At 38.2% G+C, this 18882-nt stretch overlaps 1 protein-coding gene across 8 annotated transcripts in view; it reads right to left on the bottom strand.

Moving 5' to 3' along the window:
• The window catches only part of TENM2 (teneurin transmembrane protein 2), a 2373952-nt gene that overhangs the window by 447429 nt on the left and 1907641 nt on the right, over positions 1-18882 (bottom strand). For all 8 annotated transcript variants that reach the window (XM_075601896.1, XM_075601894.1, XM_075601892.1 and 5 more), the window contains one exon: positions 10135-10373. In XM_075601896.1, the coding sequence (XP_075458011.1) occupies positions 10135-10373 (239 nt within the window). The remainder of the gene's footprint in view (positions 1-10134; positions 10374-18882) is intronic.

Genomic DNA, 18882 nt, shown 5'->3' on the forward strand with positions numbered 1-18882 from the left:
AATAGGGTCAAACTGTAGATAAGATCTCATGTGAAATCCAAGAATGCAATCCAAATTAATAGAAACATGAAGTGATTGTTTACATTAAACATGTACAGAATGTGTGGCTTTTATCAGAATATTCTATGGATGTGGCAAATATATGCACATGTACAAACGTAGCCAACATGCTTGAACCCATTTACGCGATGCTGTGCGTCAAAGCTGGTGCACAGTTTAACACAAGATTTGACACAGCTCCATTGAAACAAAAGGTAATGTGCAGAAAAGGATGCGTCACCGGGCATCCTTTCCCATGTTAATGGGGATGTAACAGAGTTGATTCGCTATTGCATAGGTAGACAGGGAAATCCTGTCCACACAGACTGATACAACACTGAGGAGGTAAATCCCAAACAGGGTTGCCACCTTCTACTGAAGGCCAACCTGGAGATGAAGGTAAAAAATATTCTCTCTTACAGGCACTGTGGTGCAGCGGCCTCCCGGCATCCTCCTACATCTCCCACTGCAACTCCCGTGAACATGGCTGTGCGGCGTCAGATCATGCAGCTTTGCCATGACAATGGGATGCTACTTGACATCATGACGTTACGCGGCATCAAGTTGTCACGGTAACGGAATGCGTAGTGCCGTGACGTCACGTAGTGTTCTGTCACCATGGCAATGGGCGTCACGTGACACTGAGACATTACGTATGAGAATGCATGAGAATGCATGAGAATGCCGGGAGATGCTGCGAGACTCCGCCGCTGCACGCTCCCATTCCGGAGCTTAACAAACTAAACCCGTAGCCCGGAGATACGTGGTCAAAACCTGTAGTCTCCTGGTCAAACTCGGAGTGGTGGCAACCCTGACCACAAAGCAGGCTATCTGGATTAATGTCCTCAACTGACTCGTTAGGGGTATAAAACCCTCAGAGATTCACTACAGGGATCTCTAGTACAAGGGAGAGTCTGTGCTGCCAGAGAGATTTCAGGGGAAGAGAGACTGTTTCATACAACACGGGTCACTAGAACCCACCAGTGGGACCCCCCACGGACACCACCCAGACCCTGTAGTGACGTGATCAGCACCCTGCCTGTAGGTACCTCTCTTTTGGACTTGTGTCACATGCTTGGTAAAAGGCCTAGCCTTCCAGCCCTCAGATAGGGACTGCTGAAGTTAGTCAGTCCCCTGTATGGGGTCGGGCCTGGTTATTGTTTTCTGTTCTATTTTTTGTCCTGTTTATACCTGCTCGCTAATAAAGCCTACATTTCTATTCACCTAAAAACATCTCCAGTGTGTTACCCTCTGCGCACATCTCCAACAGCGGGCAATAATATTGGCTAGATGTGTACAGCAACATGTCAGAAACATGAGTAAATGATCACAATTGGGTAATTCAATACCATCCTAAATTGCCGTTTAGGCAGTTGTCAGGTAAAAACTCCCATTTAAGTTTTCGACCGTAATGGTGCAAAGCCACGTAGAAATAAGGCCCAATGTCTACTATTCTACTTTCAACAGCTCAAAGAAGGTAAAGAGGAGGCTAAGTCCAATTTTTGTTATTGTAATCTGAAATCATGACTATACAGTATTTTACTTAATTAGTGCATGATAGAAATATACAAGACAGAAGGAACATTTAAATACAATTCTGGTTACCCGGCCAGTGGCAGTTACTAAATAAATATTTGAATGGCACAGTAAAATCTATACAAGCAGACGTTGTAGAATTAAATGAGTCCAATCAAATAAAATACCAAATAAAAGCTAACATTATATTTTTTTAGTTTGATTGATCCTATTATTGTTTTTAAATAGTTTTACCCTTGACAGCCCTAAATGCCTTTGAAAAATAATCCTACAATCGTGACTTTCTCTGGAAAATGTTATTTGAGCTCCACTGAGACTAATGTAATTAAAGTACATAAGGGCTTGAAGATTTAATGGCAGATAAGTTGAGGATGTAAGCAAATGACATTTATTGTAAGTTTTTAGTTTTTCAGGGAAATATAAGAGTATTTTTTTTTTTTGGAAAGGAAAATGCAGAACTTGACTAAGGCTGCGGCAACAGAGGGGGGGGGGAGCAGTGCTGAGGCGCGCTGACGCTGAGGCTCGCCTGCTGAAGCTGTGCGATTTCATGCACATGCAGGCGAGCCAGCGGGCGCGATCGGCAGGCGCGGGGAGGTGGTGCGAGGCGGGGCAGTGACGTCGCTGGGCTAATCGCCCGCGACGCACTGACGTCAATGTCACGGTGCCGACGTCACGGCGCCGTGACGTTGACGCTGCTTTGCGCTGATTGGATGTTTTCAGCCGACAGCGCGCTGAAAAACAGCATGGCTGTCGGCTGAAAAATCCAACTCCTCAGCACGCCTGGGGACGCTTGCGTGAGCCCCCTCTAAAGACAACCTCATTGAGGATGCAGGGGCTCAGCGCGGAGCGTCCGCACGGCTCAGCACGGCTTGTCCTTCTATGGGCGCAGCCTAATGCTATTATAGCTCATACTTTGCTTACCTTCTTAAAAAATACATATCAGATTGGCAAAGTTGTATGTACGTGTGTGTATATTTTATTTACTGTATATAGCGCCAACAGTGTGTGCAATGCTTTAGACAATACTCAATAACTTTACAGGGAATTAAAATACAATAAGTGAATAAAACAAACAGGAACATGATAGAAAAAGAAAACCCTGCTCTAGAGAGTGTAAATTGTGTTACAAGCCAACTGGAGACGTGTAATTTCTGTAAGTAATATTTGGAAATATGTATTATAATGAAAAAGAAAAGGTGACAACGTTGAAACAGTGTTGGTTGAATGGAGCCAGAAGATGACATATGAATTTCAATTTCTATAAAATATCTCAAATACTGTAACATCGCAAGCAGATGTATGCTTTTTGGCAAAACAAGAATTACACATACTGTAATAGCAAAGAGTATCTTTGCTCAGATTTTGTTATAAACTTGAGTTAGATAAAGATTTTCCTTGCTTCATTACATTTCTCATCCTTGGGCTTATAAAATCTCACTCACTTTGAGTATATATTTTTGGAAAGCATCCCAACTCATCACTAATATCAATGACCTAGTAGACTTCATTTTAATTGACTAATATTAGAAACATTTAATTAACTTAAAGAGGGGCAAACTATTCGCATGAGATTACACACCATGCAAAATTAGCGTATATGCAGTAGTGAAAAAGCAGAGTCTCAGTTATGGTTTACAGATGAGTTGCTATGCATTAAGTCAGGGACCTAGACTCATCAAAGTTCATTAGGCCAAAATTGCAGTATTTTCAGCAAAAAATGTGTTATTTTTATGATGCAAATCATCAAAGTTGCACCCGTAAAAATAACGACTTTTTACCGCATCCGATAGAAATATCGTGAGCGTCAAAAAAGACTGCAGTACATACAGTACCATTAATTGTTATTTTCATGCCAAACATCAACCCCAATATTTATCGGAAGTGGTCCAAACGCCAAAAATACTACATGTTTATATTACTTTCTCCAGGCTAGTCATCCCTATCTTGCCTATGTGTATAATTGCCAATATATTGGCCGTACGAAAAATAAAATAATGGACCTGCACTCTAGGTAGTAATTAAACTTGAAAATACATTTATGTTTTTCAAATTTTTTGTTGTTAATACCAACAGAAAATACAGAAGAGACGCGGTTAGTCACACACTGCTGTACATAAGTGTACCGTTTCAGGGCCCCTGACTTCTTTCTGAAGCTTTATTGCTAAATTGGATACTACCCTAGCGTGCAGGTCCATTGTTGGATTTTTTGGATTGTGATTGTACCAGTTCAATGTCGGTGCTGGACCAGAGCACCTGTGGACTAAGATCTTCTATAAATATTTTTGAGTGCAAATGCTAAATTATTTTTTCTCAATATATTGGTCATTACATTCATAGGCAAGATAACCTAAACCAGCATGGGATAGGTACTAAATTATAAACTACAACACATGAAATCATCACATTATATAACAACACAGTATAAACAGTACATGTTATCCCCTTAGTAGCCCCAAATGGTAAGCTATTCATGACTAACTTACCACTAAGGGTCATAAAGGGGTTAATAGTAACATTATACTACAGTACCTATCCCACTTGACTACCTCAGTGAAAATGAAAGCATTGCCATGCAATGCTTTAGTATTCGGTATAGTAAACATGGGATCAACCCCTACCACTTTCCCCAAGGCAACTCCCACCACCCCACCCCTCCAACAACCCCCCACCCCCTCCTTTTGTTTCCCAGGTGAAATATTAACTCCGTTTTAATGGAGATTGATGATTCTAGGCCGATGTACATTGCAATTTCATTTAATATGCAACATTTGTTTGTAAAAATCTCTAAAAATCGTTCAATTTGCTTAGTGCTGATGCTATAAATAGGCCAGACACACCTTGTTCCTCTCACTGTCTGGAAATATTTTGCTGAACTCTTAGTAATTTGGCGACATTATTAGCCCTTTGGGGCTTGGCGGCAAGTTTTGCGGGAAACGACATTTGCAGGGAAAAAATGCTTTCAATTGTGCTAATGCATTTTGGACAGTTTTGCAAATCTCTATTAAAACCCCCCTCATTTCAGACTTCTGAGTGTATAAGTCATTAACTTCTAATTATAGATGTAATATATATTCTGTATAGCTCTTTGGGGCCATATTTCAGTTTCTTCCTATTCACTTTTCTCCGGCATATATTCCACCCATGACACGCTATTCTGTTTTTGTCTTCCCTCACATTCTATATTGCTTTATGTCTGTACAGTTCATCTTTTATTCCACTTGCATCTGGTGTATGTATATCTTTATTTATATACTGTAGCGCCATCCACGTACATAGCACTTCACAGCAGTAATAATATATTAATATAACACATAAGCAGAATAAGCGCTTCAGAGATAAAAGTAACATAATGAAATGGAGTCCCTGCCCCGAAGAGCTTACAACCCACACAATATAAGCTTACAACCTGATGCCCTTCTCCTCTTCCCTTTATTTTTTTATTCTTCACTTATTTTAACCAATGTCTCTCTCCAGCTCCAATCCCTGTATCTCTTTCTTGCAACCTTGCGCTATCTCTTCCAACCCCAGGCGGTTCTTCAACTATAACACCGGGCTTAGGCTACATGTATGCTTAGGTGTAAATTGCAATCACAAGGCATTTTCAACATTCCAAAATATTAAAGTGCACTACGATAAACACAATTGTAACATCAGTACCGCTAGCCTTTTTTTAAAAAGGACAACTTATACCAAATAATGTACTGTATAAGCGCTTTTGATGAATGTTTATTGTCCTGTATGGAGAATATTCAGACATTTGTGGCTAAACACTAAACATTAAGTACACACTAATTATAAGAGAAGCAGAGCTCCCCTTTTACTGGATTTGCCATTAGTGCACAGATTATGCAATTAAATGTGATTAACATTGGACTGGTGGACAGATTCGAGACAGTGAAGCCAATATAACCCAAGCCATCTAGACTGGTTTATCAGGGATTCTTCAAAGGAATAAAAGGCCAATACATTTTAGGATTCTCTGATAAACAATTAAAAATGTGAGCGAATCAGTCAAAATGACCAGGACCCAATTTTAATGATCTTCATTTTACACACAACTGTGGACCAGTGATATACAATTATGACATTTCTCCACCAGGAATTCTTACTACTGTGGCTTTGAAAGTGTTAACACCGCCTATGCCTACAACAGGGATAGTAGTTAATTCTGAGAAATAACATGTTCTATTTACATGACAGTATTTTGTATTGCTGTGCTATTAGTTGAGTTAAATATGATCATATTTTCATAAGTCACAAAGAAAACTATTTGATGTAATTTAAATAACACTTCTAAGAAAATCATGTTTTTATGAGTGTCACTGGACAAACATTTTTATAGAGCTGAAAGATAAAATTGGTTTGACACCATCTGTGTGAATCAAAATTTTTATATCAATATCACCATTATTACTGAAATGCAATATATATACCGTATTATATTTATGGCAATGTATCATGAAACATTGACTGTGAAAAAAGATATATGAGTCCAGTTATTCATCTAAGTAAAGTTTTTCAATTTGTCATTTTTACACTTTTAAGCTTTTGATTTATGCAAAGGCATTGCACAGTGAGCATTGGCTTAATCAAGATATATAGCTTTCTAAAATTTCATTCATGGCAGTATTACTTGAATTCTCACAGTGCTCTGTGCTTGGTATCACTGAGATGCTTATTGAAGGTACAGCATGGATAATTGCACTCATTTAAGATTAAATACCTACTAAATAAGGTTTAGAATATTCAACAAGCTGAGATGACCTCATGTTCCAGTAACTCCCTGTATGCCTATCTGCATTATACGCAAAGAATTCCATCCTTCAATATTTTGCTACTAAATCTATTATTATGTATTGTGCATATTATGGTTCGTCAAATCATTCATATTAAACCCCACTGTTCAATGGCTTAAAACTTTGAAAAATAGGATTAGTTTCAGTGGCAACCTGGCAGGCAGTATTGCAGATACTTGTATTCACTTTGCTTCATTGTTGAATAAAAATCCTTAAGGCAAACTAGGGTTAAAATAGTGTTAAAATAACACTGCCCATTATTAGGAATGAGGAAAAAAATAAATCAATACTTATTAATTGACTGATAAAGGTGACCGAAGCATAGTTATGTCCGCTTCTTTTTCAATGCGACAGAAAAATGCATAGCTCAAAGTGCAGATTAATAATTATATTTGTTTTATCATGATCTGGACTACATATGGGTTTATTCATTAAAGTGCTATAGTGCTAGATATTTGCCAACATTCTAATCTAAATTTATTCACGTGTGTGTATATTTGGGGATTGATCAAAAAAAGTGCATTCGCCTAATTTGTGCGAACATATGTAAGCATGTGTTTTTCTCCCTCTGTCTCTCCCAAATCCCATATTTCTGGGTCGTTGTCAATCAAATGTTTAGGACAAGTTTGTAAATACTGTCCGCTGGAAGAATTACATACATTCGCACAACATTTTTTAATGAAAACCACACAGGCGAATATTTGTTGGCAGTGCAAATATTAACAAACATTCGGACAAATATTTGCGGCAAGAATTTTGATACATTCACCCGTCTATACTTATCGGAAGCTACAGTACCTCACGGAAACTCCCATCGACTTGAATAGTAGTTTCTGCACTATTGCACTTTTATAAATAACCCCCATAGTCTTCTAGTGCCTCACAACTATTAATTGTAAATAGATTTTGAATTTCTATTTAAAAAAAACCTAAACCTGTAATTTCCATAAACTTATGCCATGCCATACATGTCGTGTATGATACAATTGAATACACTGGCCAATCAATACTTCACGCACTGATCTTTCTGGCAAAGAAACAGGAATCGCTTACCTTTGTCATGGATATACACAGCAGCGGATATCAAAATCCGCTGCCCCTAGGCACTTGCCTGTGCGGTAGCTGCCTATCTGCTGCCCTCCTGCTCCTTTGACATCGTAGCGCCAAATGATGCCGCGGACGTCATGAATGTGACGTTACATGGTGGCGAGTTGCCATGGAAACTTGACGTCATTTGATGTCGCAATGTCAACTAGACGCCGTGCGACAACTAGACGCCGTATGACATCACGGCAACTAGACGCCGTGCGACTGTGGCAACTAGACGCCGTGCGACATCACGTTCGTGAAGTCCGTGGCATCATTTGAAGCTGGGATTCAAAGGAGCAGAGAGCTGCAGAAAGGAGGAAAGTGCATTCCCATTAGGTCGATAGGCCCGAGAGTGCGGCAAAAGCATATCGGAGCAGCAATTTTTGCCGGAAATCATCTTACAGCCCAATGACTTTTATGGGCCATAATCTGTTTTATGGAATAGCACTGCTTAGTAAACATGGGCCCTAATGAGTGTTTTAACGTACAGTTTTAGTTTATATTTTGTGTTTACATTAGTATTGCTTAATCATTGAAAACCTGATTTACAAAAAGTTAATAGGGATAGTGCAAGCTATGACTCATGCTATAATATTTAATTTTAAAGTGTCCTGAATTTAGCTGGATGGTGCCAGATAAGTAGGGAATGTACACACGTAGGCTTACTAGAATTGAAAAATATCCAATTGTGGATTTATTTTTGCTTTATTATGGTTTTCATAGATTGCAGTATCAGTAATATGTAGATTAAGGGGGTCATTCAATAGGCTCCTGAACTGCCGATCACACCATGATCTACCAAAAATCCCTGTTGACATCAATAGGGGTTCTCTGCTAATCGCAGAGCGACCGGACATTTTAGAGTATATTGAATTACCCCTAAGGCAGGGGTGGCCAACGCCACTCCTCAAGGGCCACCAACAGGTCAGCTTATTCAGGATATCTCTGCTTCAGCACAGGTGGCTCAATAATTATAGCCACTGATTGAGCCACCTGTGCTGACGCAGGGATATCCTGAAAGCCTCAACTGTTGGTGGCCATTCAGGACTAGATTTGGCCACTCCTGCCCTAAGATGTAAAAAGGGTAGCATTAGTTTGGAGAGACAGAGAAAACAAAGTCACATGGTCAGATATCTATAAAGAGGTCGCTCATTAATAATGGCACAAAAAACGGGTCCCATTCAGTTAACCCCAGTGTGAGATATATTCAGATGCTTTATAACTCCAGAGTAACTAATGATTAGAAGCAAGTGGTCATAGTTCCCATGTTTGAAAGTTGATAACCCTCCATAAGCAGGGCCGTTTTAGGAACTTCGTAGGCCCTAGGCACTTTTATTTCTAGAGGCCTGTGTGTCCGATATTTTTACTAATTTTGATGCTAGTTTCATCGTTTGCTTGTTTCTTTTGTTTCAATATTTAAAGGTATCGATACTTCGAAGGCATTTTAATTTAAAATTGGCTGTTTTCTCTTATTTTGTGATTTTTTTTGTTTAGGTGTTTTTTCAAGTGAAATATTGTAGGCCCTAAAAGGTTCGTAGGCCCTAGGAACTGTGCCTAGTCGGCCTAATGTATAAAGTGGCCCTGTCCATAAGGGATCCTTGGAAGTCAGAAATGTGAGGAGTGTACAATGAACACAATTCTCTCACAAGAGGCAAGATGCAACAACCCCTTTTTACATTGTTCTGGTACACTTGCTTTTATTAAAAGTTAAACCTTAGGTAAATTGCAGTTCCCCGCAAATTGAATGCAGCCCTTTACATTTCTCTGTAATTTTGCAATTCATTAAAAAGGGCAAACAAATACTAATAGTGATGGCTTAAATATGCAACTATTAGCAATGATATTTCATATCACCTATATGTTTGCGCCTCACCAACCTTATCTCAGGAAAAAGTCATGAAAAATACTATGCTCAATTGAAGTATGTACAACCCAAATTATAGTTCACTTAGGAATAATTTAGAAACTAATGTCTTTTTCATCAATGGAATATACCAGTACAGTACCTAAACTTTCATTCAGAAAGGTTGTATTTTAGAATATGACATTAAAGCAGCAAACCATGTAAAATCATATATTTTTTTTTAATAAATCAGTCCTGTAGTACTATATAATAGTGATTTTTTTTTCAAATTCAACTCGTAATGCCATTTTTAATGAGTTTTAACATATTGAGCATTCCTTGATATTTATATAAGGTTTTAGCCCACCTCCCCAGCAGTGCAAGATATTTGTAACACTTTCATGTTTGTGATCATTTTTGTCTAATATTCCCAGCAGATTGAGCTGCAAACTGTAACAATAGTCACGTTTACCTTAGTAATATAAGAATATATTGTAGCTGTTAAGTTACACTTGACTGAAGGATTGATTGGAACATTTGCCATTTAGCTAGCCACGCAATCAGGATTTGTACAGATTTATAACAGAAGCACAAACGATTGCCAGTTTAGATAAGAATGTAGAATTATACATTGTCACATGCTTAACATATCCAAATAAGAAAAGAAAAAAGGGAGGGGGTGTAGTATTGCTGCTTTAAACTGTTTCTGAACACTAGTAACAGAAACAAAGTTGAACAATTGATGACTAAGGAAAGAATGATGATTCTGTGTATCTTAATCTTAATCATTTTCTATATAAATACAGGTATGGCGGGGAAAAAATAACTTACCAATGAAGTAGGCCAGTAGAATAGCAAGAAGGACTGCAGCGGCAATAGCAGATAAGGCAGCACATTTCCAGCTGCAATATTTGGAGGGTTTCTTTAACTTGAAGGCATTTCTGGAGAAAGTGTTTCTGGGCAGTAGTCTAGGAGGAGGGGTGTAGACTGTCCCCGAGGTCAGCGGGTACCCAGGAGAAGAGCTGCTGAACAGAGGAGTAGTTCCAGATGACGTCTTAAACAAGAAGTGCCTAGAAAGAACAAAACAAGACAGAATGATAAAGCTGGATGACAGAACAACTGATTACATTAATTCAAGGTGAAACAAGAGGTTGCAGCTAGGATGTCACAAAGGTACACAGCGGTGGACTTTGAATGTTACCATCTTTGTAATGGATGTGCAAAGGTTTCGACCAAGTTTGTGAGCCATGCAAAATTGTAATTTCTTCACGAATAAAGTCACGAATCAGTCAGAACGGAGTTCCAACACGGTCAAAATTTGCAAAACATTTCAATTAATGATGCTAACTCCCATTCAGAGCCTGACATAGGGATTTTACTGGGGACGAGAGAAGAGGAGATACCTGGGAATTGTGCTAATTTGGATATGCAAGGTATGCTAATGTTGTAAATTAGCATATTTCCATGTATCTCAGTTGTGTTCAGGTTTATTCACAGGTATTTCTCCTCGTGTTATATATAGGGGTGTTTGGGGAGGTATCTAAGTCATCTAATATTCTCTCTCTTAGAACTTGCCTTCATGTAATAATAACTGTAACTTACAATACACACACACACACACACCTGGGATGGAGGAAATGTGTACTTTTAAACTGTTAAGCCTGTAGTTTCAACATAATATTACAACATGTACATATTTATACCATGTTGTACACTCTATTGAGTCCATTATTGCTACCCCGATATAATCTTCAGTACAAAAGTGTAAATGATGACAGTAACAAAAGCAACAATATACAGTATCTATTGACTTATGTTTTGTTATGAATATTGGAAAAAGTGGTACACTTTTATGGCATTGTTGTAGTTATTTTCAATCCCATTTTCAGGGAACCCACAGTCAAGATTTGAAGAATACACTTGTACTGTAGAAGAACTTTGTTCTTGTAGTCTAAGCTTCATGTGAATGCGACACTGAATGAAAAAAGTGCATTAGTGTGATCTGCTTTTCTCGTGTAACTTTATATTACTGAGAAATGTATAGTATAGTATTAGTAAAAAAAAGATACTAACAGAAATGTGTAGATTGAGAATAATTATATGAAAACTGGTTATTCTAAAATAATCTTTATTTAGAAAAATATATAGAATTTTTGACAAAAATCAGCAGATCCAGTGAATTCTTCCTTGAACCATTTAAAACAAAATAAAGCTGCACATTAAAAACACTAAATTATGAAAAAAAAGAAATTGTGTTTTATTGCTGTTTCCAAAAGAAGTAAAGCCTAATAGATATAAAATATTGGTAAAGGCAGATTCTTTATTCTAATTTAGGTCAAAAGTTGTCACTTTGGAAGGTAAACATAAATGCCTCTCGTTTCTCCAAGGAGAGTCTGATCTCTTATTTCCATGTGGTTTAAGGTGCAACTTGACATGTCATTAGCTAACACACTTTCGCACCCAATTATATGTTTTTGGTATCTAAAGAAATCGTGTCAGTCAGCTACAAAAATGCAGTGGCTTCACCATTGATTTTCTATGTACTGTATTTAGATCTGTACAGAAAGCAGCAAACAAATTCAAAAACGTTCCCACAGAAAATTGGCTAATGGAACTGGAGGGTTTACATAAAGGCATATTTTTTCCAATTAAGGTCACAAGTTGACATATTACATTATTGTTCTCTTTTTTAGATAATATTTGTCTTTTTTGGTATCTGATTATGTCAGTCAAATACAAAAACGTAATGGCTTTGCTTACTAAATGACTTTGCTAAAAAAAAAATCTCTTTGCTTAGGTCCATAAAAAAATTAAAAAAACAAATTCCAAAATGTGTGGTTTTCAGTAGAACCAAGTTCTTATACCTACTTTCAAAATGACTTATTCACTCTGCTGGCTTAGACTTTGCCTATGGAACCAGCATACTGTACAATCACATAGGTCGGAATTTACAATGGTGCAGGATTTAACAAAACACATTAGATTGCTCTGCTCTTCTGAGGCATAATACAGCTAAAGACCCATAGGACAGAATTACTGTAATTAATTGGGCGTAACAACAATTCTAAATCTTGATGACAACAGATGTATTCACTGAAAAATATCCTAACAACTATAAAACAACAGTCTTCTTCTGACCAGTTCAGCACCTTGTGTAACTTCAAGCTATCATACTTGACTGACATCAATGGGAATTTTCCCAATCGCCCGCTTTGGTCTTTATTGAATTAGCCCCTTAGGGGTAGATCCACAGACGTCCATCACTTTTCGTTACAAAAATCTAAACTAATGAGATACAAAAATGCCGTCCGTTAATAAAAGTAGTAGCGCTATTAACGGGGATTTTTGTGGAGCCGGACACGTTACCAATACTCTGCACATGCGCATTACAAAACTAATGTGCTTTAATTAATGCATACGCTAAAGATATGTTACTCCAGTATTTTATCTAAAGCTAATGCTATTATTGTTATAATATGGATAACTTTTAAAAAAATGGACCAGGATTTTTTCCCAATTATGTATAATTTCCTTCCTTCATTTATTTTAATTGTACATTATTAAAGGTTATTTATTCATTATTATTGTAGAGATATGTATGGATAAACATTATTGTACACCCATACTTAATACAGTCATGATTACAGTATAGGGGAACATGAGGACATCATAACGCTAAGCACCTTTGGGGATATCTGTCATGACTTAGCGGACAACCCAATGACAACCCAATTTAGCGGATCAATAAATATTTAATTGACTTCTGTGGATCTACACCTTAGTCTTCTAAATCAGGGGTGCTCATGTCCAGTCCTCAAGGGCTGGCTCAGTCACTGATTGAAGCATATGTGTTGAAGCTGGGATATCCTTAAACCCAGTCTGTTGGGGAATCTTGATGACTGGAATGTGAGCATTATGTCACTTGCATAGAATATCAGAACTTATCTGAGCACTTTACTCTTAGCATTTTAGTCATTTTTGTTCCATTCAGATTTTGTTCTGCAGAATAAATCTACTTGAACTGGAATACTCTTGGCAGTCATAGAATATTTGGTAAACTTTCTCATAAGTGATGCAAACAATGTAACTTTGTGATTACCATTAATGAGCTGTACAACACATAGGCCTTTTTTCCTGGCAGAAGTCCCATGCAACTTTGATTGACCTGCAGTCAAGGATGTAGCACCTGCATTAAGAAGCTATGTACCTAGTATGTACTGTATCTACCAAGTATGTCAATTGTGTCAGCCCCCTTGCTCCCTACCATACACTTTTGCCCAAAGATAAAGTGAGATAGGGAGGTCCCATGTGCCCTTTATGAATTGCACATATTTACTAAGTAGTGCTATTCCAGAAGACACCTTCTAGCACCAGAAGACACCTTACTAGAAACACTATAAGGTATCTTCTAGTGGTGAAAGGTACCCTATTGAAAAATGCTGCTTAGCAAACATGGGTCTAACTGCAAACATTATTTGCCCGGGAATTGCATGAATTTCATCTTGATACACAAGGGGCCATGGCCTTTATATTAACTTGATAGCACTAATCTGGTGATATCACATGGACAGCACTATTGTAGTAAATGAGGCGTTGTCTGCGATAGTATCAGATTGGCGCTATCACGGTTTATACAATAAGGGTCGATGTATCAAAATCTCCCAACAGGGGCAAAGCTGAAGTAACTTTATTTATCAAAGTTTATGCTCTGATAATACTGGTAAATTATTTGCTTTAGTCTTGCAGCTTGGAGACTGATACAAACCCCCCAAAACTGTATATCCTACTGAATTTAAACCATTATTTCCTTTTAAATAAATACAGATATTATATTTTGTTTCATATCTTAAAATGTAGAATACCAGCTAATACCTCTAGTGTTGTCCTGTACTGTACAGCATAGAAGTGCGGGATTACGTTCACTGAACAGAGTTTAGAAGTACTATATCTAAATATAACATCAGAAGCAGCTATGTTTTTCAGACAGAGATTGTACCTTTAAGGCCCTGGACTGGTTAAAGCCCATGGCTTCACTTTAAGCCTCTGAAAGTTAGTAGCTTTTCTGCTGTGATCATTATAAAGTAGTTATTGTCTTGGGTGCTAACATACAGTAAGCCAAGAAATGTACGGACTTTCTAGGCTTCAGTTACACTAACTAATGGGATTAGACTTCTATGGTTTCTCAAATCCCTTGCACAACTGGGTGACTGTGTATTCCATTACCTAACTTTTATTTGTACATAACCTATCACAGCAGGACCAATATATTGCTGTTGGCAGGTGACAATTCTGTTTCAGTAAAAAGAATTTTCTGCTCACTTCAACGGTTATACGAAAAAACACCTCTTATTTAATTGTAAAATAAAAAAGTTGAAAAAAAGGGTGTTTGGCAAAAAAAGCTCACTTTTCCCTTTGAGACTTGAGATTTATATTTTTAATGGGTTACCATGCTATTGAATTCTAAAATAATTACTTAATAATTCACTAGACTGATTGACAAAAAGAACTGTTACTGGATCCATCCACATATTTTTTCCCAGTAATAGTCCTCTTCCATGCAAGCCCTTGGGACAATAGAAACTCTGAGGTTGAGCCACAAGACCTTAATGAACTGTTTTTCTTTGTCCCTAAGGCCCTAAGACTTACGGCGAAATTGGAATTTATAGTATCTAACACATTCTATAGCAATTGAGATGCAGAAATTTGCAGTTCTGTGCAAATAATTGTGCTGTCCAGTGCAGGAATATTGTGGTATTTAATGTTGGTATTAATAGGTACTGTATATATTTTACTACTGCTTTTCCTAAACTGATAAATTTACACACGATATAAGTTAATAGTCTTGCATACTTTTTTTTTAACAAGAGATGTAACTAAATGACTCCTTTATTTAAAGACTTGGGATACCATTTTTTAGAATTTTACTTATAACTTGCAAGCCAATAAGGGAGGAGGGCAGGATTGGTTTTCCAAAAACTTACGGCCAATTCTTTTCCTAGCTGCCTACTCCATAAAGGTTATCGAATTATATAGTGTTACTGATACATTCTGTTACAGCGGTAGGTTTGCGCTCACCTACTGTAATTCTGTTTTCCTAAATCACATAGAACTTGTAAAATAATACAAATAAAAACAATGAAATAAAAGGTGCTAGGGTGGGGTACGTTTAAGCACAATGTACTGTAACAACAAGGATCTCAGGCATAAGTATTTATCCGAACACGCTTTCACTCTTACATCCACACACCACTCGCTGATGAAAGCATTGCTACTGTAAGTCAACACCTTGCACTTTCATGTATTAAAGCTAAGGGGTTAATTCATTAAACTGTTATAGTGCTGATCGTAGCACTGTGACACAGAAACTCTCATTGAAGTCAACAGGAGTTTCTGAGCAAATGTGCCAAGTTAATGAATAACTTCCTAAGAGACAGTGAATGACACTGACAATCTTAGAGCCAATGTGGCACTTTATGTGACTGGGCGCTACGGTATATGTATAACACAGCAGGACTTCAAATGCTAGAAGGAATGTAACTAATTTATACAATTAATTGAGGTAAAAACGACAAGAGTTCCAAATTCCTATGGTTTGTAACTCCGAAAATGGTAATTTTCAAACCTCATCTTTTCTATGATGTAAAGATGGGCAGTGGCAGTGTTTTATTCAAACATTTATGATGTCCATTTCAGACATAATTATGTTATGTTGCATTGTGAACTTCACCATGGAAACCAATCTAGCAATCCATGTAGCCTTCCCCATATAAATAGCCTATTTGTAAACGCTAGCTAATATTCACTAAACAGTATTATTAAACCCCTAGTAACCATAGCATTCATGAAGGTATACAATAAACTATCTATCAACTACCCATAACATGCCACAGAGGCTAGTTAGGCATTGCCATATAATACCTTAGTAACCGCTATGGCATACAATGGATTAAATTTCTACCCCTCCCCTGGAGGACATAACCTCCTTCCTAGAGGTACCAAACCCCAACATCCCTTATCCCCATGGGCCCCACTTGAACACACCTAACAACCCACCCACTCTAAAGGAATGCCTCAGCTTTGCCAAGTTAGCTAAGAGGGCTATGAATCATTGTCCAAATATAAGTTACACATACACATGAACATACTATATGACGACAACCCCAAAAAAACTATTGCAATATATTTAAATAGGTCATTAACCCCTTGAGTGGCAGGGGGCTATCGATGAGAAGGTTCTCTCAGATCTTCAAGGTCAATGATGATCCCCTATTCTATTAAGATAATACTTGGCCAATGGCCGCACTATTACAAAAAAAAAACACAAAACGTTCACAAGAGTAAAAAAATATGTTGATTTTATATGTGTAATTTGTATTTGGACAATGGCTTATAGCTCTCTTAGCTAGCTTTGCCCCAGGTGGGTGATTTGACCCCTCTTAGGGGTAGAGATTTGGGGTTTAACCCCTTTCTTTCCGTATAGGTCAGTATGGGTCCAGTGAAAGTGCCCACTTGAAGTATAATGCGTGGTGCTAAGAACTTTATACAGCTATAATGATAATTTTATGAAGATAATGAATCCTGTATGAGGTCTGGGATATATTCTTGAATGTAGGGGGGTACTGGGTGTGGTATCCTAATTGGTAAACCACCTTAGATTGCACTCAAATTGTCCAGGAACCCAAAGGCTAATGATCACCCCAATGAATAGTACCCTAATCCTTTTGTGGAATAATGATATGACCATGTACAGTAGCAAGCAAGAAAACCCACGAGTCTGCTGCAGCGTCCACGTTGATCCCACCAAACCTCTGGGTGTGCCTCCGTCCTTGGAGATGGATGCAGATAAGAGAGAGAAATGGCAGAGCACAACCGGAATCACCCGAACAAGAAATTAGGAGGAAAGTGCGTTATCCATAAAAAATGTAATAGTCATGGAAGGAAAAAGGGCAAGGCATTATGTTGGTAGGGTAATGCCTTGGCCTTTTTCCTTCCATGACTATTACATTTTTTATGGATAACGCACTTTCCTCCTAATTTTTTGTTCGGATGATTCCAGTTGTGCTCTGCCATTTCTCTCTCTTATCTGCAAAGTGCCCACTTGACCTACTGTTAGTAGATTCATCATATCACTTTTTATTCAATTTGGGGAAAGGTGGGACTTCATCTTTATCTCTTATATTTTTATATTTTCTTAATTCTTAAGTGCAGGTCTCTCAGATACTGGGAGGGTAACTATTAATATTCTCCAGATTTCAGATGCAACACAGCTACGAGTTCCATTTTAGCATTGCCAGCTATAGCATTTAGCATTGCCCATGAGTACCATTTTAGCATTACCAGCAACTATAGACCCATAGTTTATACTGAGAGCTTTTATAGCTATCCCCCATTTTTCCCATGTCACACATTACTGAGGGATTGCATTATTGCACATGATATTGCATTGCAGCTGTTCCATGTTTACTGTTTCTATCAGAGCACAAGCAAATCCATTGTTTCACAACCGTTTATATGGTAATGAGTGAAATATAAGGATGGGCACATTGCCGGTTCAAAATCCAAACTTGGTGACCTCGAAAGTTAGTTTGGAAGTTTGAGTCTGAGTAAACATTTTTGAGCCAAACCTGAGAGAGGCTCATCCTGTGATTTGTTTTTCATTGCTGTTGTTCTTTATACTTTTGCTAAAAATTCAGTTTGAAAAGTTTGCCAAAACTTCTACATAAAAATGTGAATTTATTCCGTAATTTTTTACAAATCTAAAACTAGGGATGGTAAAATTCCGGCTGCCTGGTCACACGAGTGCCTAAAATGTTAGTCCTGGTGCTAAAGTCCTTGACAAAGTTCCTGTGGTGTGAAATGTATATAGTGACGGGATGTGGGGAGCTTCTTGGGTCCATCCTGTTGGGTAGTTAATGAGGTCTTTCTATTCAGTTTACCTCTGTATATTTCGCAGCAGCCAGCAATCCAGCAATTAATGCAAGGTATTAAAAACATAGAATGAGGATAAGTGAGCCAAGGATCTCAGGCTAAGTAATTGTTTTAAGGTGCAAGGTTAAGTTAGGAGATCACATGAGGTACTAACAGCATTATCAGTAAGATAGTCTGTGTTCACATCAATGGTTTTAAGTCGGAGTGTACTGTATACGGGGGTGGTCTCACTCGGCACCACATAGACGACTACATACCAGGGCTGTGACAGGCTCCACATATCAATCATTTGGATACTATAATCAGGGCCACCGGCAGCCTTCCTGGGGGCCCAGAACTAGAGTTTCCACAGGGGTCCCTCATGTTGGAGGCCTTGCGATCCACCCACTTTTTCTTACACTCTGCCCCCTCTCACACACCACCTCGCGTTTTCACCCATCTATATTTCTCTCCCTTTTCACACTCCCCACTATCATCCTCTCCCTTCTCACACTCCCCTCTCTCATCCTCTCCCCTTCTCACACTCCCCTCTCTCATCCTCTCCCTACCCCATGTATTTCACTTGAATCCTCGTCTCTCCCTCCCCCTCTCACGCTTCCTCCCCCTCTCACTCCCCCATCTCTCCCCCTCTGTCACCTCTCCCCCTCCCTA

Source organism: Ascaphus truei, chromosome 5 (assembly GCF_040206685.1).
Source record: "Ascaphus truei isolate aAscTru1 chromosome 5, aAscTru1.hap1, whole genome shotgun sequence".
NCBI lineage: Eukaryota > Metazoa > Chordata > Amphibia > Anura > Ascaphidae > Ascaphus > Ascaphus truei.